This window comes from Cydia pomonella, chromosome 11 (assembly GCF_033807575.1).
Source record: "Cydia pomonella isolate Wapato2018A chromosome 11, ilCydPomo1, whole genome shotgun sequence".
Lineage (NCBI taxonomy): Eukaryota > Metazoa > Arthropoda > Insecta > Lepidoptera > Tortricidae > Cydia > Cydia pomonella.
Window position 1 is genome coordinate 9,558,705 of NC_084713.1, and position 27,846 is coordinate 9,586,550.

General features: G+C 36.2%; 1 protein-coding gene and 1 long non-coding RNA gene across 4 annotated transcripts in view; one reads left to right on the forward strand and one right to left on the reverse strand.

Moving 5' to 3' along the window:
- Positions 1-24,462, reverse strand: part of LOC133522789 (uncharacterized) — a 39,283-nt gene extending 14,821 nt beyond the window's left edge. For both annotated transcript variants that reach the window (XR_009800127.1, XR_009800126.1), the window contains exons 1-2: positions 23,876-24,462; positions 21,702-21,875 (exon numbers count right to left, since the gene is read on the reverse strand). This is a non-coding gene — a long non-coding RNA (uncharacterized LOC133522789). The remainder of the gene's footprint in view (positions 1-21,701; positions 21,876-23,875) is intronic.
- LOC133522787 (uncharacterized) lies at positions 1-27,555 on the forward strand. 2 transcript variants are annotated; one of them, XM_061858235.1, is made up of 6 exons: positions 1-264; positions 18,774-18,913; positions 19,505-19,606; positions 24,506-24,658; positions 25,285-25,458; positions 26,173-27,555. In XM_061858235.1, the coding sequence occupies exons 1-6, from the start codon at positions 225-227 to the stop codon at positions 26,335-26,337; spliced, it is 774 nt and encodes a 257-aa protein (XP_061714219.1). In that variant the 5' UTR covers positions 1-224; the 3' UTR covers positions 26,338-27,555. The 2 variants fall into 2 exon arrangements, with proteins under 2 accessions (XP_061714219.1, XP_061714218.1); XM_061858234.1 differs by lacking the exon at positions 1-264 and adding an exon at positions 12,743-13,094.
- Positions 27,556-27,846: the final 291 nt, after the last annotated feature.

Below are 27,846 nucleotides of genomic sequence, written 5' to 3' on the forward strand. Positions count from 1 at the left end.
CAATTTACGCTGACTTCAGTGCATTCACATGTTACGGTGTAAATGTGATTTTTTTAAATTGATTTTGGAATATTTTTCGTGTTATCTATTTTAGAAGAAATTGTTTATTTACGCGCGGACATGGTAAAATATCATGTGTTGTAAATTGTTTGCGAAAACATTAGGCAGCGGATTATTCGTTAGGAGCGCGAAGGAAGTACTAGTGTTGTCAACATGCTGAACGAATGGTGCCATCGGACAGAAGAAATACAAAGAAAATTCCAGGTATATGTGATAATCTCCTTAAGTCGTAAGTAATTAAATTATAGCGATGAATATTCTCTAAAGATTCCTATCATACTCGTATTTGTATCGACAATGTATTACTTGTAATCGGTTCAATCACCGATTCTTACATACCCATAAGTTTTTTGGAACTTATATATCATTTGATATTTACCAGTCGCTTTTCGGTGAAGGAAAACATCGCGAGGGAACCGGACTAATCCCAATAGGTCAGATCGCATTCACTTTCATAAAAAGTAGCGCCTACGCCAATTTTTGGGATTATAGTTTCCAAGCGGATAAGCAAGTAGTACAACGCGAGAAAGACAATTTACATTGTTTAACTTAATTAAGTTTAATTACTAGCGCCAGTAAATATAAGTGCTTTAATTTTGTCTTTATATATATTTATGTTTTTGATCTGATTATGCGCCATTCTAAATCCATCCCAATCAATGGTCTATTACTGGGGCCATTGTTTCACGAGAATATCGTTTTCCGTGGTATCCTGTACCATCCGACTGCATCGTCAGAAGATCATCAGATCATCAGCTCAGTGTTAGCATATTATGGTATTCTTTCGCATTAAAATATAATATAATTGCAAATCAGGCAGAAGATTAAACACCGGGAAGTGGTTAAAATTTATCTTATATGACGTGAAAAAAAAAATACTATTGAGTAGGTGATTGTATATGATATGAGGTTATTTAACATAAATGAAAAAATATGGAGAATTTAAAAGTATAGGAATTTGGAAATCATTTTCTGAAAACAATCATTTCTTAAGAGCCCATCAACGTGCTCACTAGCGCCACTGGAAAATAATTGTGATTGTTTAAATTTAACGATAGATATTTAAAAACCGGCCAAGAGCATGTCGGGCCACGCTCAGTGTAGGGTTCCGTAGTTACTCTTCCGTCACAATAAGCTAAACTGGAGCTTAAAGTATAATAAATTGTTAACCAAGGGATGAAACGGTACCTTTCACCCGAGTTAAACAAATAGGCAAATTTGCATAATCAGTACCTAATTACAGTAAGTCTTTTTACTATGAAGGGAAAACTTTTTGCGATAACTCAAAAACAGCTAAACTGATTATGTCTGCTATAGTTTTCATTTAATGTCTTTCTTAAGCTCTACTTTCACGATTTTTTTCATACTTTTTGGACCTATGGTTCAAAAGTTAGAGGGGGGGACACATTTTTTTTTTCTTTCGGAGCGATTATCTCCGAATATATTCACTTTATCAAAAAAAAAATTCTCGATAACCCCTATTAATTTTGAAAGATCTTTCCAACGATACCCCACACTCTATGATTGAAGCGAAAAAAAAAATTTCACCCCCACTTTACGTGTAGGGGAGGTACCCTAAAAAAACTAAATTTTTAGATTTTATTGTACGACTTTGTCGGCTTTATTGATTTATATATCCATGCCAAATTTCAGCTTTCTAGCACTAACGACCACGGAGCAAAGCCTCGGACAGACAGACAGACAGACAGACAGACAGACAGACAGACGGACATGGCGAAACTATAAGGGTTCCGTTTTATGCCATTTGGCTACGGAACCCTAAAAAAGGGGGGCGCTACGTACTGTATTTTGTATTTAATTGCCTTTTGAATACATCAAACTAGTTTCTGTGTTGCTGGATTCTCTATGAACTCAAAACAAAAACGGCCGTTTTAACTACACGGACTAATTATATACTTAGTTAAGGCTAAACTTAGTTAACACAATCTCCAAATATAGAGATTATAACTGAGTGCTGACTGTACCTGAACAAAAAAAAACTGAAATAAACAAATTACAAAAAAAAAAAATTAGCAATGGCGCTAGTGAGCACGTTGATGGGCTCTTAAGTGTTCGTCCTTTCTTCGATAAGTAAAGTCAGAAGTTTTAATTAGTGACCCATTTCGTACCTTGTCACAGTGACAAACAACATGAAAGTCACTATAGACCACATACTATTGTCTCTGTGACGAGGTACAAATACACATTTTCGAAATAAAACTTTTTTATTGAAAAGACTTGCAAATCTGTTTTATATTACAAGCTCCAGATCTTAACAATTAAAAACATATCCTCATCGAAATCATCCGATCACACGAAACATGAGTTTTTAAAACTCATTTTAGGTCATAGCTTGCATTTTCCTCCCGCTACCGTTACTTTAATCACATGTGAACAAACGCCGTCTTGCGATGGATATTTTCACGCAGCCTTCCTTCCTTCGCCATAGATTAATATTTATCGTAGAGAGCTTGTAATTTTATTTATGAATTGAGCATAAAAATTGGGACTACGTTTATATGAAAAGGCGTTTTCGCGCGGTCGTCCACTTCCGTATAAGGCCCTCAGCACACGGAGCGTAAGCGTAAGCGTCAGCAAGCGGCACCTAGCGTCGCGTATGTAAGCGTCGCGTAGGCGTCGTGTAAGCGTAATCGTTTTATAAGTGAAATCTCATTATTTGAAATCATGTAGTCCCTGGCATCAGATGTCTTCGGCGGATGTATCTACGATCTTACTTTCTCGTGAGATGAAGATTTTTTTATTGTTTGATTAACTCAGAAGTTTTGTTTTTTTACGCGTGTATTACGCGACACAAATCTCATTCGCTACGCTACGACGACGCTTCGTGTGCGGACTTGTTTGAAGTTGTACGTGCTCGTAGTGCTCTCGTTGTACGCGCGTATTACGATACGCGTACGCGTCTCTTACGCTTACGCGCCGTGTGCTGAGGGCCCTAATGTTCACATTTCTGACTGTGATATTCCTGTATTTTTCTTAATTTTAATACTTTCTTGTCTTACTGCACGTCCACATGTATAATTTAATATATTGCCATGGGTCGATTGCGAATTAATTTGTTTAATTTTAATTCCGAAGTATTGACATATGTTTTTTACAAGCTTTTATTTAACTTGAAATGTTTATATGGATGTATGTTCGGGTCAAATCTTGCAAGCTCAATTAGACCCACCTCCCATTATTCGATTGAGCTAAAACTTCACATACAATTATTTTACGTTCGGCGACATTGCAATATTATCGCACCATCGAGCTGATCTGATGATCCAAAGAACTCAATCTATTTGTGTTTGGGTTTGTTATAATTGTTTCGATGAGTATTCGTTGCTTGTTTAAGTACAGCAACGATAAAAGCTTGTATCAATAATGAGATTTTTGACAAAAATACTTACTTATTATTATCTATAGTCATGCTTGCAGACAAGTCATCTTTGGTTCATTTTGCTTCAAGCCCTTTTCTTAATATCAGGCTGCTACATTTGTCTTCTCATGTGCAAATTTAATGAAATAATGTCCAGCACAACTAGGAACCAAGCCTCCTTCATTAGTTCAGGATTTGAAATTAAAATTTATGTTATGCGGTATGAATAATAGGCGGTATTAGATAATTTCTAATCTTATTAGTTTAGGTAGAATCTCTCAAAATTGCGTATGTATGTACAATAAATGAATATAAAATACTATAATTTATGTTACAAGTGATTAGTCGCTTCTGTATCCTTACAAATCTGGGACGCCAACAAAAAGAGGATCGCTTCCCACTCAACTTTTTATCACCATAATGACCTTCGATTTTAATTGTCCAGCTAATTACGACATAATTTGACGACGGCGGAGTAATGTTTTAATTGTACACCCTTCTCTTTGTATTTCTTGCTAATTAGGTGAAGTGATTTAATTATTACATCATGAGAGAAATGAAAATCAAAATGGTTTAATTTTAAAGGCGGTGACTTCTAGAAGACTGAGGATCGCGTGACGTTTCCATGATGGCGCCATCGCGTGCACAGATAGACCCCAAAATGCAATCGCGATGGTTTCGCAGTGAATTCAGAAATTTAAATTCAAAAATGGAATACAAAAAGGCCAAGAGCGGCCAGAGTGCCCACCCAGTTGGCGACCGGCCGCTCGCTATGCGGCTCCTCAGCAGTGTTTTGCAAATACCGCCAATTCCTTTCCTGAGCCCCTCCCCAGAGCACAGGACTTAAAGACCACATTCATTGCTTGCAATTTATTACTTTATACACATAATTATTAAATGCAAAATTGAGTGCCGCTGTCTCCTTTAATTTTCCGACAGAGATAATGATTAAATTGTTTCGGCATGTCAAATCAAACGAAATTATGCTGTTATATCTTGTTTAATAGCGGGACGATTATTTGTTTCTTACATACCAACATGGATATCTCCAAGTGAGATTTCTCCTTTGAGTAATTTTCTTTAGGTATCATTTCAATTTCGTCCATTTTTATACATACAAAGTTTATATTGATTTACTAGAGCCGGATGTTATACAAAAACTTACTGACAGATAAGTACAAATATCATGGCGGAATATAATTATCGCTATATAAGTAAATTGTAGTTTTCAACGTGTGTCTCCTTCAAACCCAGGCAAAAATGAAGAAATGTGAGTAGTATATAGAATCATTCTATATACCAGAATCTTAGCAATTAACTCTTGCTAGTCATCAATTTATGACTGAAGAGAAAAAGCTAAGCCAAAACATGCAAACTCATGGTACATAGTTCATCTCATCACTTCCTAAGGTACGAGACTGTGCCCTTAGGAAAGCCCCATGTCTCATTCATGCTCAAGACATACACTACCATATGAAAAGTTAATGGAATCCTCATATCCAGTAATATTCCCAATACCCAAGGTGAAGAGCGTCATACGATTCTAAGGAAACATACGTTTTGTTCATTTTACATTACCGGTTCCGTAACGATTTCCTAAGGTGAACAAGTATAGGAAAAGTATTGTATTACTCAACCGATGTCGGAGTGCGTCGTGACGTAGTTAAATACATTAACCTCAGTACTAGCCCCGACTGTGACTCATACATAACCTGTTGCTGTGTTTATATTGCTATAATAGTTGGCAAGGTTTTTGAACTACATGTTTTATTTTTCACGTATTACATTTTGGTTTCTTAATTTATTTATCATGTTAATCAGGAACTTTCATCAAGGAGGGGGAGGGGACTTTCTCTTATTTAGACTTAGCCCCGTGCTTGCGTCCTCTCCAAGTCTGCATACTACTTACTACCGTATACATATTTATTAAAGTAACATTTTTCATTACTATTTTTATTCAACTTTTAATACTTAAATTAATATCTCATAGAAGGGTGTAAAGTATTACATAACGTATCGAATTTCCATTTACTCGAGATAGTATCTTATTGATTGGTTCTAAAATCGACTTTGATTTATGCGGAATAAAGTATATATTATTATACATGATCCGTAAGAGAGAGGAGGCAGAGGAAAAACTGCATACGATGTGTGATGCCAAAGTATTGTGCGGCAAACCCGCTTAATTTCGTAAGATCCTTTTTGTAATTAAATGCCGAGTACTTGTGGATCCGTCGAACCTAGATACATGGATCCGTATGCCCCCTTTCTTACGTATGACGCGGTAACGGATAAGTATTGACGTAGTTTTTGATGCAACCGTATCATTATGTAAACTGGTTAATTTGTCGGTTGTTAATTAGTTGGTTGATATATTTTTTATAAGATAAATATTTTGAATTGTGTATGACACAAATAAAAAATGGATTGTTTACTTTACAATTGACTCTATGGGTCGTATAATTATCAAATGACGTAACGAAAAGACGTCTAATTATATTATTTCATACTTTTCTTATAATATTACTCTAAAGTAATTATGGTAAAAAACACTTTTTTAATACGACTATATTCAACGATTTCATAACATTATCAATATCGTATTGTACGGTATCGGTGATTCATCAAGTTATGCACACTCGGTGTGACACTATTACTTCACTAAGTCTGCCGTTACGAGTCTTTGAGAAAAACTGAAGTCCATATTCATTCTTCAAACCGGAAAGTAGGCGTATTATTGACTTCCAATTTATCATACAAACATCCAATGATGCGACTATTGATACCGCTTCTAAAGGAAATTTCACGGTGTCCCCTTGTTCCCCTTTAAATTGTATTGCGCTTAGACAGCTCATTGTACTTACTTACTTCCATTTATAAGGCCGCCTGCGCACGGTAAAAACAAACAATGCCCTAGTGAAATTTTAAAACTTGTCGCACGCTATTTTTTGTAGACAGCTACAGCTTTATTACGCCTCCCTGAGCGGTTCAAGTTTTGCTCACCGTTAAAGCGTAAACAAAAGACTGTAAACGAAGATCTATCCCAGCACGGACACCGACAATACTTTAATTTATTGCATCATATATAAAGTAGTGAAAGTTAAAATAAGGCTTTGTTTCTAGCATTCATCGGTTAACGGTAAACAAAACAAGGTACACAAAGAAGCCGCCCTTGTACAGGAGTCGGATATTTTACAAGCGCCCATAAACATTTTGCGAATTTTAATGGGACTTTTACGTCTTTTATATTTATGGGAAACGAAATAGTCGAGACATGTTTTAAATGCCAAAATATTTCGTTTGTTTCTTCGATTTTCAAGCCTTTTTAGGGTTCCGTAGCCAAATGGCATAAAACGGAACCCTTATAGTTTCGCCATGTCCGTCTGTCTGTCTGTCTGTCCGAGGCTTTGCTCCGTGGTCGTTAGTGCTAGAAAGCTGAAATTTGGCATGGATATATAAATCAATAAAGCCGACAAAGTCGTACAATAAAATCTAAAAATATAATTTTTTTTAGGGTACCTCCCCTACACGTAAAGTGGGGGTGAAACTTTTTTTTCAGTTCAACCCTAGAGTGTGGGGTATCGTTGGAAAGGTCTTTCAAAACTAATAGGGGTTTTCAAGAAACATTTTTTGATAAAGTGAATATATTCGGAGATAATCGCTCCGAAAAAAAAAAATGTCCCCCCCCCCTCTAACTTTTGAACCATAAGTCCAAAAAATATGAAAAAAATCGTGGAAGTAGAGCTTAAGAAAGACATTAAATGAAAACTATAGCGGACATGATCAGTTTAGCTGTTTTTGAGTTATCGCAAAAAGTTTGCCCTTCATAGTAAAAAGACTTATTTTAATTAGGTACTGATTATGCATATTTGCCTATTTGTTTAACTCAGGTGAAAGGTACCGTTTCATCCCTTGGTTAACAATTTACTATACTTTAAGCTCCAGTTTAGCTTATTGTGACGGAAGAGTAACTACGGAACCCTACACTGAGCGTGTCCCGACATGCTCTTGGCCGGTTATTTATTTAGTATTAATGTATTGTAATCTGTAATATTCTGCCAATTTAAATAAGTATAGATTGTGTCATTCACGATGACACGTGCCTTGTCTCTTATTGTCATATTATTAGGTTAAATTTGACAAATCTGCACGTCATTGTGCATGACATGAACTATACCATAAAAAATACGCTGTTACTTGCACTTGGAACTAAAACTAAGATTAAACGTCGACGACTAATTATCATTTGGAGGCGTATTTCCAGTGCATCCGGGAAGGTGGGACTCGATATCCGGTATAAACTCGCCGAGATATCTTTTGACCTATTATATTTACGCTTTAGATTCCTATAACAACGAATTAAGGAAGTCAGGAAGCCTACGTCAATATTATAAGTTTATATTTACGAACATTAAGTACATGTAGTTTATAAGTATATTATATTAGTTTGCTTTTCTTTTTAATTCATTGATTTTTTTTTCTGCCTCTGCACCAATTATAAGTGTCTCTATTTGGCCCTATGGTTGACTGGTAGAGAATGCCATTTGCATTAAATCCGCCATTTGTACATTGTGGTATATATTGTGTGCAATAAAGTTTAAATCAATAAATATACGGAAGATAAAACTTTGCAATGAAGTATTGGAATAAACTATATTTTGGTAATTTTTTATCGAAAGTGGCATTTATCTACTGTAATTAAACTGGACAAGCAAATGGATTCTTTTTTAAATATGTTATACTATAGTTCTTATTTTTTGCTTATATGTAACATAACATTTGTGTCTATAAATTATATATATATATATTTTTTTTTTTAATTTAGGTATTAACTATTGTTTTTGTGAATATAAGGTATACAGTTAAATGTTGAAACTATGTATAAGTGCCTAAACCGTCAGTTTAAACAGTTTCTATTACTATTTATACGATCAGTTGCGGGTCTGAAAAGAAGTCATGAATAATTAGCTCAATCATCTGTCCCGGAACTTGTCAAAAGCCTACTAAAGCTGAGATGTCGCCGAATGTTCAAAAATTACCCAGATTACTCATACTGCTAATCCAAGGTTACTCAACAGATATATATTGGTCACCTGTAACGGTACATTTGAGAAATCAAAAAATTGTGTTAAGATCAAACTTTTCCCTTCACATGTTTTAGCCAATCTAGATTTTTGAAAAGTAACAGTATTCGAGAAAATATTTACCCTTCTTCTTCGTAGCGTTTATCCCGGCGTATTGCCACAGCTCATGAGAGCCTGGGGTCCGCTTGGCAACTAATCCCGAGAATTGGCGTAGGCACTAGTTTTTACGAAAGCGACTGCCATCTGACCTTTCAACCCAGAGGGGAAACTAGAATTTATTGGGATTAGTCCGGTTTCCTCACGATGTTTTCCTTTACCGAAAAGCGACTGATAAATATCAAATGATATATCGTACATTCATTTTGAAAAACTCATTGGTACGAGCCGGGATTTGAAGCCTCCGGATTGAAAGTCGCACGCTCTTACCGCTTGGCTACCAACGCTAAGAAAATATATACCCATTGACAATTATATGGTAAAGGGCCCTCCAGCTAGATTTGTAGTGAAATATGATGTATCTGATATGTCTTTATTTTTAAAACCACATACACGAGTTATAGTATGAATTTAAATCTATAATAACATTAATAACCCACTGTAGACCTTTGAGCCAGGTATGTAACCTGGCTCACAGGTCCTCATGATTCCTGTTGCGTTTCCCCGCTGAACTGCAATGGAGACTTGCTGATCTGAATTTTATATTCTGGAAAAACGATGTGTAATATTTTACAATATTTTTTTTATAATACTAAATTCAAAGATAATTACTGTTGTCTAGAAATTAGACATTTATAAAGGGATTAAAGTGCGATAATGTAACGTGATATGTGTGGCTACATAGTAAATTAGAACATAGAATGATCATATGTACCCCAATTTCAGTGCCAGATTACTGGGCATACCGGACCATCGAAGTGCTGGATTATCGATATTTCCCTGTAGTACAAAGTGCATAAAATAAAATTATTTGTATTGCAATGGCACCCATATAGGAAGGAAGTTTAAAAATAGTTCAGACGTAGTTTTAAATCGCAGATACGAATATAAACAGTCGTGTGAACTGCCATTTAAGTCTATATCAATAAAGTCTCGTGTCTCATACATTTCGGGATTGACCCATGTTTAGAGAGACTGACGTTGTATGTCGAATGACGAGTATTTGCTGTACATATGGGAGTGGTGATGGTGACATAGACGACATATTTCAAGTTTAACAATACTGTGACGCGTTTACTGCAAATCATGAATGGACTCTTTTTAGACGATTCTCAGATTTTTATACATCACTGATTTTTATGATGATGTCAATGTTTCTAGCGAGAAATATTTTTGGGAGTAGGTACATTTATCGTACACAATACATTATCATCCACAAATACAATTGGTTGATACTGAGTTCTGGCTGTGCGGCTGTGTCATGAGGCCATGACTAGTTCCGCAGTTCAGCCTACACTTTTAACTCCACTGAATCTTCTCTTCTTCTTCCTCGCGTTGTCCCGGCATTTTACCACGACTCATGGAAGCCTGGGGTCCGCTTGACAACTAATCCAAAGATTTGACGTAGGAACTAGTTTTTACGAAAGCGACAAGCAACTGCCATCTGACCTTCCAACCCAGAGGGTAAACTAGGCCCTGTTGGGTTTTAACTCCACGATATAATGCTTTATATAATTTATACCTATATGAAATTAGCTATTTTCTGATACTCATATTTTCTCCCTATAACTTGCAACAACTACAAAAACAAGTCACTGTTTTTTTTCCTTAAGTTTGTAGGTGGTCTTCTGTACCTGGAAGTACATAATTATGTAAATAATAATTGCGAATTTCGTCATTCACAAGTAGCATAATGTTTTTGTTTATAATATGATGATAACCAGTAACATAATTATTGTTAGAGTTTCATAGCTTCTAAGTAATTGATAAGAAGTCGCAGACAGCTTGACGGTGAATTGTTCCACATGCCATTTGATCGCAGTGATATTATAGCATCAGTAAGTTAATTGAGTGCATCGTTTTCCAAATCAATATAAGCTTCAAGATGTGTGTTTCCTGGTGTTGTTTTTGTTGTAATATATGAAGATGCTGATCAGGTCTGTAAGTTAATAAGGGAAGCAATATATACCTGGGTATATTCTGGGAACATACCTATTCTTTCTTTTTTATTCCAAATATATTCATAATTATTCTGTAGCAATTTTTCCACGTAACTTTTTCCGCGTAAATAATTATCAACAAATCCATTTCCATAATACACACATATTACACATCTTGGTCATACTCTGTCTCATATCTACAAAAAAAATTTTTTGTCGCATATCTAAATAAATAATGATCATTCCCTATAGGTAGGCCCTCATACCTACACACACTAGACTAAACACCCTGGCCCTGAACGTTATTCGCAGAATCCTAAGCAATTTTGAATTTGTATCTGTAAGTCAAGCCCTTGCAAGACTGTTTGAATCTTTATACTGTCAAATATGTTCCACCGCGTAGGCGATCCGTAGTCATCAATTTGTTATCAGGACCTGCTGATGCACTGGCTACGTGCAGGTGTTTCAGCATAGTTCACCATCAGTTCGAAGAAGTCGACTCATGAAGTCATAGTTAGATAACAATTGTCGTTAGGATTTCCTTAACATTAATGACTTACGTCCGGACTGCAATATGTGTAAATTTTACAGATTGTATATTATGCGGTTTATGTAGATTATGTATTTACCTATCTACCAAATTAATTTAGATAGTTAAAGTCTTACTTAAAATACATATATTTTTAAATATATTTGAATATAATAAAGAAGCGCTGGTGGCCTAGTGGTAAGAGCGTGCGACTTGCAATCCAGAGGTCGCGGGTTCAAACCCCGGCTCGTACCAATAAGTTTTTCGGAACTTATGTACGAAATATCATTTGATATTTACCAGCCGCTTTTCGGTGAAGGAAAACATCGAGAGGAAACCGGACTAATCCCAACAAGGCCTAGTTTACCCTCTGGGTTGGAAGGGCAGATGGCAGTCGCTTTCGTAAAAATTAGTGCCTACGCCAAATCTTGGGATTAGTTGTCAAGCGGACCCCAGGCTCCCATAAGCCGTGGCTAAATGCCGGGACAACGCGAGGAAGAAGATATTTGAATATAATAAACACGTGTCTCCAAAAAGTATTACGTAGATAAAATCTCAATACAATACGAAATCAAACTATTTATGTAGGCTCCTTTACTAGAATGAGTGTACATCAACGTTGGAGGAAACAATATTAACCAGTGGAAATATTTTCGATAAATAGGCATTGTTAATTAAGAAATAAGGATGAAACCTAAGGACTAGAAACGATTTTTTAGCTTTTTCTGGGTTTTTAGTTACCTAATTAAATATCAATTCACAGGAAATAGATAATCATTCCAGTTTAGATTATCTTATTTAATAATTATTTGCTGAAATAAATGCAATTTATTCTTAATTGAGTCAACTAATTTTAATACTAGGGAATTCATCTATTTCATAAAGTACAGCAAATTCATCGTAAATTTGTGTACGTAGGTATCGTAAATATGGCTTATTCACATTATTCACAACAAATTTCAAAAGGAAAACGATTTACCGTGCAACGGGACAATTTTTGCGGCAGAATATACTATATAATCAGTTAATTAGGTTAACAACACGCAAGTAACTCAAACTGAAACTTTTTGCATGTATATACTACCTGAAATATCTTGTGGAAAGAAATGCCATTTTTAAAATAAAAATCATAAAATAGGGTATGGTAGAGGTAGTCAATTTTCTACAAAAATAGGTATCAATAACTGTACCTACTACTGTATACTATATTTAAACGGATTATTATTCACGAAGCATGTATTTTATTATGTATTATATACAGCCTAACTTAAAGTTTATTAAAATGTCGATATTGGAGCCTTGTACACAGTTATTGTTTAAAATACAATTTTTTTTTCAACATTCATTCATAACGTAAAATATTTTTTGTAAAAAAAAATAGGGCACTTATTTATATACGTACTCGCAATTATATAAGCGGAACCAATAATTTAAATGGAGCACACGGATATAGCATATAACCTCATCCACAATGTTAATACCTACCAACCCCTATCTACTCGGGTAGCGCTGCAGTGGGTAGGTAGAGGGTCTGGCCCGCCTCGAGCCGCGATTGGTCGAGCGAAGGGAGTCCCTGCGCTCACTGGCTGATACCCCACTCAAGCGTCGGCACACGTGCTTACTTTATGTTACGCGCGGGCACCGAGTCATTTAGTCGTTTACCCGACACTCGGCGCGCGCGACCACCGTTTAGGGGATGTCATATTAATCAACATCGATCATGGACTTCACCTTGCCCGCTTGTGCCCAGTTGAGGCAGTCCGGTACCGTTATAACCAAACCTAAGGACGATTGCCACAGGATATGTACAGGTCGTACTAATTTCGTAAGTACGCCGGAAAAATGTGAACTATGTGGTAGGACTAGAACGAATAGCCAATACAGTGACTGTGATAGTGAAACAGTGAAGAAATGTCGACCTCACAGATCGAGTACAGCTAGAAGCAGTAAGAATTTTATTTTAATATTTATATTTAAAAAAAAATGCATTAATATATGTTTATATAGATTGTATAAAACTTAAATGATATTTAAGTTTGAGTACAATTAGCATTACAAAATATAAAAATTAACATTTTACCGTAATTAATAATTACTAATTATAATGTTATTGAAAATGTGTTATTTTTCCAACTCAGTAGCATGCACATTAGTTAATGAATGAAAATAAATAAAAGTTTTAATAAATATCACAGCGATTATAATTACGTAATGACAAACCAATTAACAGGTGCTTTATAAAAAGCGACATAAATCGTCTTGAGGCATACCGGTATCAGTAGCTAATTAACGCAGGACTTTCGTCTAAATAACATAAATCCGTCCGTCGTTTAATAACATAAATCAGCAATTAAAATCCATGCTTCATTATAATAACGCCGCTTGCGATTTATGTCTGCGAATGTTATTAATGATTAATCAACCAAGGGCTATAATAATTGAAGCGTCTAAACCTTTAACTAACGATAATAATGTAAACGGAATATCCGGTATCCAGCCGGCCGATTCTCATGTCGGTGTAATCGCCGGCCGCGTTAATAGAGCTTACAATTTCATTACGCAAAAAAACCTGGCTCGGTCTCGCCTCTACAATGTTAAACACGAAGATCAGAACTAACTAACTAGGCTTAAACTGCTATTAAACTAGCCTAGTACTGTTACCGGAATGACATGTCTAACTAAATGTTTCTATCCTTTAAAGAACCGTACAGTTACGCTGGCCGCCCGCCGTTTCGTAATTGCAAGTATCGCTAGGTACCTCTCTATATAGGGCCGAGAAATGATTTAAGTGTAGCGAGAGAAAAAATAATACCGAGTGCCTTGTAGATTAGCTCTAGGGAATGTCCGGAAAATTTGCCGTGCCGTATTAATTAGAATCTTCTCTGCTTTCTTATTGATTGGAGTCATTAGTACGAACAAAAAGTCCGCGGTAACCTGCTTATCGGTAGCTGTTGGTATTTAACCTAATTCAATCCATAATTATTGGTCATACGGAATAATTACTTATACTTACGGATTTACTATTAATATAGAATATTTTTTTGGATAATGATACGTCTATTTGCATTTCCAATGGGTTTAATCCCAACCCACCAAGCTTCTTATTATTATATATTTAAAATTACACCATTAAAAAAACTGATATCATAAAATTATTAATTTATGTATTGTACTTGACCACAAAACCGCAATTATTCCTCTCATTAAGTATATTTCGAGTTTAACTAAAATGTAAAAATAACAACATTATACAATATATATTTAATATTTTGTGTGTGTACTCTTATGTTTATATTACCGCGTATTTTAGATTTGTCTTGCCTATAAGCTTATTTCAAATGAGAAAAGACAAAATTATGCGACAATTACGTAAATTTCCGACCCTTTTCCGAAGACGTCAATTTCTGAAAATAGTTACGACAATTTTCTTGCTAAATTTGAAATCGGAAAACCACTCTTATCTCAATGCGAGTGAGTCATCGAAGCACAAGGTATATACAACACATTACTTATGGTAATTGACCTAGCGCGAATACACCCGCGTGACGTCAAACTATAGTAGTACTCCTCCAATGTCCGATAGGTAATACATCCGATCGAAAACTTATGTCGACGTATCGAAACTATTGCCGCTTTGCTAATGGCTGCTGGATGATAATTGAATTTGATTGAAACGATTTCAATCTTTTTTACTAACTAGGGATATTTTTTTATTGACGATAATATTTTTTGTTTATTTTCTTTGAATAAAAAAGTCGGTGGCAAACAAGCATACGATCTGATGGTAAGCATTCTCCGTAGCCTATGTACGCCAGCAACTCCAAAGGAGTTAAATGCGCCTTGCCGATCCTAACATTTCGCACTCTCGTTGAGGTTTGGCAACCTTACTCACCGGCAGGAACACAAAATTGGTAATCTAAAACAAATCGTTTTCGAAGGATAATAAGTCAAATATTATTGCATTTTTATTACATAACACACGGACACGGTTCTAAATTCGACTACCAAGCAAACGCTTGATAGGTACCTACAATGTAATAAAATATAATCTTAAATTAGAAAACATCTAAAAGCATACATTTTGATTAGGTTGGTAGGTAATGTGTCATTATAAAATGGAACCTAGGCTACGCGGCTCGAGAACGCCGCTGCGCTCGATTTCAGACATGAACTATGTCCGCGTCATTAGGGTTGATCCACTCTTATTAGCAACATTTTCACATAAAACGCTCTTCGTTTACGCGGCAAAGCAGCCGCATCAATTATAAACAGTTATTTCAGTGAGACGGCTCATAATTGCAGTATTTAACTGTCACCCACCCATTTAGCAACATGTCGATCTCGGCTAAACAGCAATCACTTGCTTTCATACCGACGCAACCGCACTTGTTCTGAAAATGAAAAATCTCAACCCTAAATAACCCTCATGATATGCATACACCCGTAATTTCGGTAATAAGATTTTTGTTATAACGGTACAGATGACTGATACAGATTGGTTTTCTAGAAATTGAGATGAAAGTAAGGAAATAACTGCAGCAAATTGCATCCTGATAGGCGCATCTTCGACACGCACCGCCTTATGCGTGTCAAGCTCTGATTGACCGAAATTATTCTGCAATATTACCGAAAATGCAATACACATTTGCATTTAATTTTGTTTTAATAAAAGTTATTGCGCTACCGTTAAGTATAATATCAAATTGTTACCTTATTAAATTAAATTCGTGAAAAATTCACGGTTGTTTCGTTAATTTTGTCGGAGGCTATTAGCATTTAGAGCGATTTTCAGTTGATGAAGAGCGTACCGCGCTCGTAGTGGCGTCGCGCCGATAATCGCACTTATTATGCGCAGTCAAATTTTACGACCACATCGGTTGTTAGCCGCTACTAACAAAATGATGATCTGACTCAAATTAACTCTATTATGGATAAACATAACGCTTTTTCTATGTAATGTCATACGAACGGATATTAGTAGGTACCGTTAATGACCTGGACCAAGGAGCTTGGAACGCGTTGGCACCGACGAAACAAAATTCCCTGCTCATAATGAAATGACATCTGGTATTGTTTAATAAGCGTATATATTCTGATTAATAGTGGGCGTCATACGTGATATGGAGAAAAAAGAGCCGATGACGTACAAAATAATAACAGGACTTGGTTCTTTCAGCGTTCAAAAGATTAGCCGGTGGTCACAGACGGACGCGGCAAGTTCGGTTTAAACAGCATAATGTTTGATTTACATAATGATTTCGCAGGCGCCGGCCCACGTCCGGCGCTCTGTCGACGCAAACTTTTCTCAGTTTTCGAGCCGAAATTCTAGTTAGCGGCGATTTCTTTAAAGAAGGTAACAAGGTGCTCTCGTTTGGGTCGTTTTTCGTGCAGCCAGCCTCCACGGGCGAGCTGTTAAAAAATAAACGAACTCTTTGTTTCTCGAGTAGTCGCGCCGACCTCCGACGCGGACCCTACTTTTTTATGCCCCCTTATAACCTGTGTATTACGTGTAGGTATCTACGGTTTTTATGGTTGCCCGGTCAGTTCTTCAATGGGCTAAGGAATTCGATCGAGTCTCCTTATTGTTCATCTTAGTACCGATCAACAAATAAGTTTATTGAATAAAAGAAAGTAATTAGCATTGTCATCTTATACACATTACTTTATTTTATTTTATTGTACAAGATCTGGATACTAATAAATGACTTAAGTGTGTGATAAGTTGTAATAAAACACTGACTTGCTTCAATTTATTTTAATTAAATAACAATAGCTACCGTGAAAAATAAATAAGCTAAGGAGTAAAATTTAACGTGTAGAATGGCTCCACAACTCTTCCAAGTTGACCTGTTTTTTTTTTGGGTTGAACTTTTGCCGGCGGTCTCGGATGCTTTTGACCGCGCCACTAATAAAATGTTATGATCGTGTGTTTAACGCATGTTGTGGTGTCGGACCTTCTTTTGACATGATCGTTATTACCGCTCTACCTTTGTGGCCTCCGAAACTGTAACAACATTATTATAGTGTCAATAATACGGCAATATACCAATAAAAAGTCTAAAGATCGTCTAGTTAGCCAGGATTTTAATGATCACAATTTGTTTATGCAAATGGCTGTGCGTTTTCGAACGCTTCGTGCCGTGAGACGGTTTTATAGCGCCGTCCTTCTTTATAATACGAGGGGCGTGCGATAATCGAAATCAGTTCACGGGGTCTAGTTAAATAATAAGCGGCGCGGAGCCCTGTAACTATAATTTCCTTTATTTGACCGCCGCCGCCGGCCAAGGGGCGAAATCACAGCGGAGCTTGCTAACGAGACCGAAGAAGAAAAAAAGTGCACGCACACTTTACCCACACTCGGGCTTATATTGAAGGCATAACTTTAGACCCTCATTGAAGAAAGAGGTTAAGTCCTTCAGTGTTACTAAAGGACGTAAGCCTTTGGAACTCATGTTTTGCTCGTTCAAGTAGATTACGTGGTCGTCTTTTATTTCTATTCGAGTTTCAACAACTAGATTAGTTTGGCGGGAGCAATTCTTGTGAGATTGTTTTGAGTCACCGAGCATTAATGCACTGACTCAGACTTGAGTCAAAACTAAAAAAATAATAATTAATAACTGTGAGTAAGATGCGTAATGCAGAGTACAATTTTTGTTAAAGAGGGTTGTCCAATATCGAAATTAATATTATCTTTGAAATACATGGAACTATACACATATAGTCGTGATATTATTGCTGACGTAAAACAAACAACCAAATAAGTAATGACGTTTCAATTTAACAGATGTGCGATATACCTACGATGTCAGCCGTTAAAATGTTCAACAAGAGAAGAACTGTTATCAGTTAACAAATACCCAGTTATTTTAAGATAAATAATTCGCATGCATATATTTAAACAACCACGACTTATCACACAAAAAACCATAATAAGGAAAAATATCATAGTACCGCCGTTTGTTATGCAATCATTTGATAACCCATTTTTTATGTATAGATTTATCGATATTAAAAGAATGTCCGTCCGGCAACGGTTAAGTAGCGCCACATTAGCTATTCACGCAGGTTCACTGCACAATTAGCAAAGGCTGTCCACCTCTCGAGTGTTCATCGATTCATCGGATGTCCATTGATTACCATAATCGATAGCACCGCGCGTGCCGCATACGATACGTTATCGCTTATCGCTCATTCATGAGAAGATTCGATTATACATACGATAATTTTATCTAGTAAAGTAGTTACAAACATGATCATTGGCGCAAATCCAGAAATTCCTTTTTATTTACAAATGAAAATATTTGGTTTTAATAACACTACGTTATACGGGAAATTTTATGCATCACTTGTCAGAAAAACAATTTACAATCAGTCGATTAAAATACGTAATTAATACAAAAAATAAATAATGCTTCCAATTTATGCAACAACAAGTACGCACCTAATGATAAAATGAAATATTATGGGTATATACTGAAAACACCTGGGATGATTTCATATTTTTATGAACTTAAAGTTTCTGATGAAATAGGGAGCTGGGTGATTTTTTCGTCGCATCTCCGTAACTGACGCAATAAGTCGGTCCAATCCCTCAAGATATGTTTTAAATATTTTTTCCCTTGCAGGATACGTCAACGTCTGTGCAGCGGTGTGTCTACTGCTACTGGTCGGATTCACTCCGCGGACATCGGCGGCGCCGCGGCCTAGAAGAGACAGCATGGAGAACGAAGCGTGGGCGAACCCTTGTGACTACGCCCCTGGGAGCGTAAGTACCTACTACTTTAATATTCCTTCACTAAAGATCATCAATTGTTGTGATTCCTGTCCGATCCTTGTAGACATTTATAAATATATAGTGAATCTGTAGATCTGATTTGGATAATGAGCCGACCAGAAATAAACGGTTTCAAAGAAATTAGTACCTAATTAAAAGAATAAGTCGCAAATACATATCATGCCTTTTTTTCTTCTAAAGTCTACACAAAGTATACACACATTTTATAATTAATTAGGAGTGTGTTAAATTAGATCTAAATTCGTTTTTCATACTCCTGTACGTCTTGCCGCAGCTCGCTTAATTTCATACTTTAAGCACGACTTGACGTTTGAAGTTTCTCTAGAAGCGGCAAAACATGCTAGACGTACTAGTATTTTAAAGCGATTTGTTACCAACGTATGAAAAACGCCTTTCATTGTAAAATCTGAATTCAGTATGACTCATGTATGCAAACATTGTACTGGATAATTGTTGCCGCACCATACCATCACATGTAAAACTTGTCTGAACATATTACAAGAGATTAGTCACTGCGTAAATTCCAAGGTTGTGTTGTAAATAACTTTTTTTTTGTTACAGTCACCATCATCGCCAAAACCATTCACAAAAGACCAAGCCAAAGAAGTCGCGAATCAAGCAAAAGCCGCACTCGACAATGCACAATCATTCAAAAATAATTTCGTAAGTACCTATTCACATTTCATAATTCAAGTTGGCAAGTCTTTCTCTTTCATTCACCGAGTGTAGTATTCGCAGGGCATCGATATGCCCGACGCGTCGCACGAAATGAACGGACGGACTCTACCACTGGCCAATACCAATAAAACCCGGCTGAGGACGTCAATAGCGTATGCACAGGTTTGCGCATGATTATTGCCGATTTTATCTGAATGAACGAAAGTGTCGCCATGTCGGTTGCTTTGTCTTGTAGTTTTATTGTTTGCGTCTAATATAATGACTAGACGGACAACATGTCCATATGCGTATAGGATATTTACTTGCAGAGGTCTATAGTCTTCGTGTTGTGTCGAAAGGTTTTCATTGAATTTTGACCCCATTACTGATTCCCGGCATACACAAGTTAGCGCCTTTTTCTCACCATGGCGAATGGCATGAAGGAGAGATTGCATCGGCGCGGGCGCCAATTTCGTCGCTACACGTCTGGTTCTCTTCGCTTCCTCTCTTTTAATTATAATTTTGTTCATCGCTTCTACCACGACATCATAAATTGATTTATTTCAATAGAGCATCTAGATGTAGATTAGACATTTGGAGCAAGTCTTGCAGATTACAAATATTAGACTTAACGATTGCGGAAACACAAGCACCTCAACCTACATTCGAGAATTCATAAATAATTCACGATTTATATGGCACAAATGTTTGGCATGTTAATAAAACAATTCATATGACGCTTCTATAATTCCAATCCTCTGAATATATTTCCGAATCGGAAGTGTGGTGGGTTGATCACGAGCAGTAATGCGTTGTCGCTGTCGCGCTTCGCATCACTTATAGAAGCCTCTTACCAGAGTCCGTAATTAACAAGGCGACTCTAAACACGCTTGTAGTACATTTCGGCTTTTTCGAACGTCACTCTTCCTTGTCTGTGTGACACAGCGTCAATGGATAAGCTACACTTGCTGCTCGTGTAGTATGCGTGTAGAGTAGTCTGCAGAGTTATTCCTTTATGAAGTATGGTAGTATTGTAATAGGCTCAGCACTCATAACGACGGCGACGTCCTGTCCGCTGCCTCCTTGTCGTAAAACGACATATCGACTCACAGTAGCCGGAACGAAGTACAGGACGGTGCGCGAACGACTCGAATACTGATTGCGCATTAGTATTTCACGACACACCTGCCCGTCGATGTGTCTTTTTTTCTGTCTCTCCCCTTAATGTCGGTCATTCGTTGCTAATGTATCATATTTATTGCGATTTAGACTCCCGGGAGGCGTTGAACCGCCATTGTTGCCGATAGACAAGGACGCTCGGCTCTTTGTTTTATACGGGATACGTTTTTTGACTCCTCATTACATCAATCCACCTTTGTGATCGTTCATGTTATAAAACACTTTTTACGGCCGAGATAGAGAGATAGTTGTTAATAATTCGGGCTGCGTGAAGTGTTGTCAGACCATTTTGTTTAAATAATAACTGCCCTGGTCGTACTAAGAACGCTATAATAAATTCAACGAACCCTACCGGTACTGTGTGACTCGCCACCGTCGGCCACCGTGTGAATGTGTTTTAACACTCAGCTTTTGACATTACCGGTGTCATGTTATCGTGTATTTCGGGCATGGAATACCTCTAATGTGACCGTTGAAAATTTTAATATATCGCGCGATAACACATACTGCGGGCAATGCGATTATGTATTCGACGGAATCTGAAGGTGATGTTAATTCCTGAACTATAATTATCAACACACAAAGTTTGCTTAAAATACAGTAGTTTACTTGATACTGTGTGTTTGATACTGTTCTTAGTCAGAATTTATTTGCTACTTTGTTGCTATAAATAGAGTTTATTTATTTATAGTAATATATTTAATAAAATAACCCTTCCCTTTGACAATATTAAATAAAATAATTAGCAGATGTTGTTTCGACGTTTAAGAAGAAAAAGCATAGGAATGAACAACATATAGTCGCAAAGTAACCTGAGTGGAGATCGTGATCGGGCGTCATGTGCGATGAATCTGTATTTATCTTAACATAGCGTCGTCGATACATAAACACTGAATACATACTATATGCGATATGTACATACTTAGTATGATACCGTTGTTCACACGGCGACAGGCTGTCTGCTGCGGTCTGTGCGCGTGTGCTATGTAGACTATATAACGACCGATGTGTGGGTGCCTCGATAAGCTTCCGATGGTCCGAGCTAGGCACTCGGATGGTAGTCAAATTTCTTGGAGGAAGCCCACCCACTTGTGTCCTAAAGCGCAAATAAACAGAATTGTATACGTCGTGGCGTGAGAAAATATTTGCATAAAATTTATGTAGTCTTGAATTTCTAACATTTGTAGAAATAGTGATAGTTTTACACTTTTTTCCTAAAAGTAATTTAAAATTTAATATATATTTACCTACATATAAATAATAATTCATGGCATAGGTTGCTATTTGATTATTTACTAGATTCATTTACTTCTCATATTCAATCTAAATGATTTTATTTCTTCACAAACTCGTGTAGCGCAGATTTGGATCATATTTGAGTTGAAAGGTTACGAAGATACTATTCCTCAATAGTAAACTTTGTATAGGGACAAGAAAAACTTCAGAATCAAGTATATATCTGACCATGTCGTAGTTAGGTGGCATGAGGCGTGAGACACCGGACGCGCACCTGTGCCCACAGTATGCCCAGGTCAGCACATTCCGAATCTACCATGATTCATGCTCTCTCCTCCCAAACATAAACAAATGCACTAACGTTCCCAGAATGAATTGTAGAAGTAGTAATCAAATATGCAGGAGTAATCAATTCGCGATCGTATGATTGCCTACATGACTGTATGCGTGTACGTTTCGGTAACTAGGTTTCTTAGTAAGTTATAATTGTAATAGCTACTTTTAATGCAACTCATGAGTTTTTATTTTGCATATTGATTATACTTCATATAAATAAATTGTGTAAATAAAGTTTGTTGTAATAAAAATATTAAAACATTTCAAATTGTGACCAAGTTTATCTAAAATATTTTTTCTTGATAAAATCTGCTTAATATTCGGATATCCTCGTTTTACACAAATTTCTATTGCGGTTTTAATTGCACTGATCTACTGATATAACAAGCATTGATGTCGTATATTGTCACCGCGGGCCGGGCTCTTTCATTTAATTAGCTACATTGTCGAGTGACCATATTTCTCCAATAATCGACATCTCGTTAACAAAGGGACAGATCATTTCTATCACCTCCGTTGCATCTGCCACTACCGGTGAGCACGTGGCAAAGGTTTTTGAACTCTCAACGGTACAACATAAAAATTGTTTTTGTATACGTATACGGCGTCACGTACTCGCATTAAACCACTAGTTTAGCACAATTTTAAACGACCATGCGAAACATTATGTGTCTAGTAACGAAATATTTTAGTGTCAAACTTTATCGGCTACCAGAATAAGTTAGCTCTATTAAAGTGTCGAATTCGTCTGTCGCAATTGTTGCTAACCAGACGATATCAGATCGCAACCCGGTCTTGTTTCGACTCATCTTGCAGAGGCGGCCTTCGTTTGGCCGTCGGATTGTAAGCGAAGGAGTGGCTCTTGGCTTCCGATCACGAGATGCACATGATCAATAAAAAACTCCACAGACATAAACGGTTATAAGGTTGAGGTACTTTAATTCGAACAGATAGCAAGCGATTCTACCAATCATCAAACATGAGCGGTGTCAACCTCGAACACTACTGAGGATAATCATCTGTGTGACATACAGATTGCAATTGCAGTACCACAAACAGAACCAACTAACAGCGACCTCCGACCGACTACTGGTTTGACGCGTTGATGGTTCAACATAACTGGTCCTATGTTCACTTGATCTATAAATATCATTTCGAGGAACAGTTGCTCGTACGTGGACGACTTAATCCCATTAGTGTATTTTTTCCGCATCGCAATAACTAATAGTTAAAAAAATGTCTTTGACAATAACTTATTATTAGTGGTAATATACAAAACGGACATATGTAGATGGCATAAGTCATCCCGTGTTTATTGAAATCATATGAACTGTGTGTATGCTCTTGGGATTGATTTTGATAATCTATAGATATTTTCATGAAATACTAGTATTTCATTGATAATTATTATGACCTCTTTACTTGACGTGTATTTCATGTTTCCACAATAAATCAATTTCAGTACTTAAAAGATACAATTAATAGTCACGTTGATACAATTTTAACATAAAAAATACTACTTACATGAGGAGACGGTATCCTGTCCATGTCAAATCCACGGGACAACTGTCCCAGACAGCAAACCCTAGCCTTTTATATACCGGATTATAAGCAGGATACAGCAATATGGGCACCAACTCATCTTCCGCGTATCTAGTCTTTCCATGAAAGTCAATCAGCGACCATTTTTATTGTCCAGCATAATACGGAATCACATTGATTGCTCTGTTATTCGTATGATTCAGACTTTTTACGGGAATTCCGTATAATATAGGCAAATATTTATAATTTGTAGTAACTTGCTTCCCTGCGTATAGTTGATAAAGCGGGTGCCGAGAGTTCGGTCTGATACGAGTATAACAACATAATATGAGATAATTTAGCTATAAAACTGTTTTCAACTGACAATGTGTACACGCAAGTAATACGTGCCATGGCAAAGTTCACGTTAAAAATTAAAGATAAAATGAGGATGGGATTCTCCCGTTTGAGATTTTACATCAATCAGAATTTAATCTCGTGTCACATATAAGACATTGTTATAAAATAATTACGTATATTGTATAATTACTTTCCTAGCGGCAGGATTACTCTTCGAGAGATGTTTAGTCAATAATGGAACAATTAAATAACCGATTTTTTTCTTTTTTTCAGTCTGACAGCATACAAAGCTTTCCTTCGTTCAGCGAGACGTTTGACACGACGCCCTGGCTGCGGAATAAACCGTTTGTTACTCAATACACTTTTCCCGAAACGAAGGTCAAAATTGATATGGAAATGCCGCTAGAAGATCTGAGCAAAGTTGTTGTAAGTATTTATTGTTATAATTTCCTATTATAGAGTAGACACAAGTTTTGTAAACAAATGTACCTAATGTTCGCGGAAATAAACGATATCGGGTTCTTTGTATAAAATTGCACTTGCTTAATAATTATGCAATGTTGATATCCAATCATAGTTATCATACTTTTTTTTAAGCACTCAACTTATGTTTTTCGAAAGTTGTTGCCAAATTGTCCTCCAAAATAATCGATGGGCGGCGAATGCGCTGATGCCAAAAACGTGCATCCGTATGAGTTTTTCAATCGATTTCAAGGAATCACCTCCGTCGGTGGCACTCATTGTCGTGGACCGACTATCGATTACGTGAGAACACAATGGTTTTGCAATGTGGACGTTTCAATCTGTGGTAATTGACAAAATGCTCGGTGATAATACTCATTGGGCAAGCTTAAACATTTAAAATTGGCCCGATTTTTTCATCAGTATATAGAATTTTAAATTTTAAATATCGTAAATATGTGTAATTTGTCGAAGGTGCAAAATTATCTGCACTGCACTCTTACACTCTTGAGAATAAAATACTTGTGTCCTTTTGTTTGGATAGATATTTAAAAATTATGATATTAATTTGTCACTTTTTTTGTTCACAGGCTAATATTGATGACCATTTGCCAGCTATGTACAAGGCGCTTAAAATGGTTGCGGCAGGGCTGTACGCAATCAAAGAGAACGGGCTTAAACAAGACGTTAGGGAAGAGAAGAATCTCAAGCCTTTCTTCGACCACTACTTCAACGCCGTGAGACAAGTTCTTTGCGAATTTAATGTACGTATCACAAATCACAATAATGTCATTTTTAAAAATGTTCGGTGACCACAAGGAGACAAATCATGATTTTGTTAAATGTATTCGTTGGCTGATTGGTTAATCATTTAACCTTTATTTAAATAGAATAACAACGGATACTTTGTAATGTATATCTTTAATACTCCGTTACATCTAATAACGTGCAGATAAAATTAATTTCAAAAAGAAATCTTTTCCGATAATATTTTAAAATGAATAGTTAGGTAGGTAGTTGTTTTACAAAGGGGCAAAGTTGTTGTTCTCCTGGTGATAATATTGATATCGGAGTAAGTGAAAGATTCCAAAATTAAACCACGAGCGTAGCGAGCAGGGGAATCTTGAGCGTTGCGAGGTTTCCATAGCACCAGGATTAAACTAACTTTGCTCCCGAGTGAAACAAAAATGTTCACCACACTAACGCAAGAAAAATACTAGCTAAAAATACTACTAAAACATAACAAATCAAATTCAAATGAACATTATTAACTATTTACATTCTGAATCCTCACAAAAGTCAATTCTAGCAGCTAACATGAGCAAATAACTCAAAATTTGATTCAGATTACTTTGCCACCCATGTGGATAAAATGCAACTTTCTTATCAGTTTTTGAAATCCAAGGAGAGCCTCCATAAGCGAGCAGAGCGAGAATTATATTATATCAGACTCTTATACATCTTTTTCATTTTTGCAGGAAGTGATGGTGTCAAAAAACATGGAAATTCTTCCCCTACCAGACAATGAAATTCCAATCATTGGAGAGAACAGAACCGATACCATGTTCCATATATACAGAGACACGATGCTGTACCTCGACTACCTTCGGCAAGTCATGGACCACTGGGCGCGTAGTCCTTAGACCTTCAGCGTGCTTTGGACTCAACCAAAATGTTACGACTCTCTAAACGGAGCGTTTTAGGTTCAAGATGTTCCGATTTTGTGACATACAGTAGCCTAGTGATACCGCTATTTCTCGGAGAAAAAAAATCCATTAGATCAATTTATAGAAGTATTATAAACCCATGTACACTAAATTATACATAGGCATTAATTACAAATATGTTTTTAATCTGCTGAAGTATAAAAATCACCCTAATCTTGTAAAAGTACAATATTATTTTGTAGCAACATTATTTATGTAAAGCCCAACTATCGAACGCATCCGTCCCTCTCTTTTTTTGATAACATATTCTTAAAACTTGTAGATCTTCTCGCATAGCACTTTGTGTTTTGAGTGTAACTTAACATTTGGTACAGGTTCAGTTTATCTTACCATAGTCCTCCAATGGCTTCTATATCGAATTTCTATAAATTAGGTATTTTTTATAATAGCTGGTTGCGTAAATAATTGCTTTTAAAACTCTGCATGTAATAAAATAAGATCTAAACATCAGTAAAAAGTACAGTATTATCAATTTATCAATTTGTGATTAAAGGTATTACCTGCAGAGTTTTTGAACGTTTATAAAATTGTTGTCGTCTTCGCTTAGTAAATTAACATTATGTATAGTAGAAAATGTCATTGCCATTACGTTGCCATTTTGGTCTAGAACAAATAAGTTCCTTTATTTTTGTAAATAGTTGTAAATTATGACTTATTTATTATTGGACCGGCATTCATAACACCCTAAATTCCCGTTATCCTAGTCAAGGTCTTAACTTATTTTTACATGCTTAACTTCATTTTAATTTCGACTTGTAATTTTATAGTTTAGATTTTAGTTTAGACTTCATTCCATCAGACTTGGTTGTTGGTGTGGTGATGAATTCATGAATGTATCTGATGCTGTATCGTGATTTCGTGTAGTGACTCTAGTTCTCATGACTGTTGTTCTATGGTCATTAGAGACGTACGCTATATTCCTACTTTCATTAGTATTACTTAACTTTGTTACTATTTATTATTACTGTTACAGAAATCCAATGAAATATTGATTAGCTTTAATACACCTGTTAAATATTATTATTATAAAAAACAGAGCTGGCTATAGCTATAGCTAGAGCTATTTATGACTTAATCATTATTTGTATAGCTCAAACATTATGTTTGAGAAATTAAATTATTATTACATTTAAACATTTGTTTTAATCCATACCTTAATCCTATAATTCAACCACAGGGTTGCAAATTAATCCAAGACTTTAAAGTTCCTACCTGATCTACCTATTCACAGTTTTTTCCGACTTGCATTTTCTTTAACCTCTTGTCCGTGTACGATAAGGATCCTGACCGCATTTTTAGTCAAAATGCATATTTCTCGAGCACATTTTTTTTTGCTCTATAGGTACGGTCACGTCGGAAAATATCGATATGGACTAAGAGCCAAAATATGTATACACTACTTTAATATAAGGACAATAAGGTGGT

Coding starts and splice junctions, on each gene's coding strand:
- LOC133522787 (XM_061858234.1), top strand. CDS start 12,869: ATGGACTTCACCTTGCCCGCTTGTGCCCAGTTGAGGCAGTCCGGTACC. Junction 13,095..18,773: donor ATCGAGTACAGCTAGAAGCA/GTAAGAATTTTA, acceptor TTTCCCTTGCAG/GATACGTCAACGTCTGTGCA. Junction 25,459..26,172: donor AAGTTCTTTGCGAATTTAAT/GTACGTATCACA, acceptor TCATTTTTGCAG/GAAGTGATGGTGTCAAAAAA.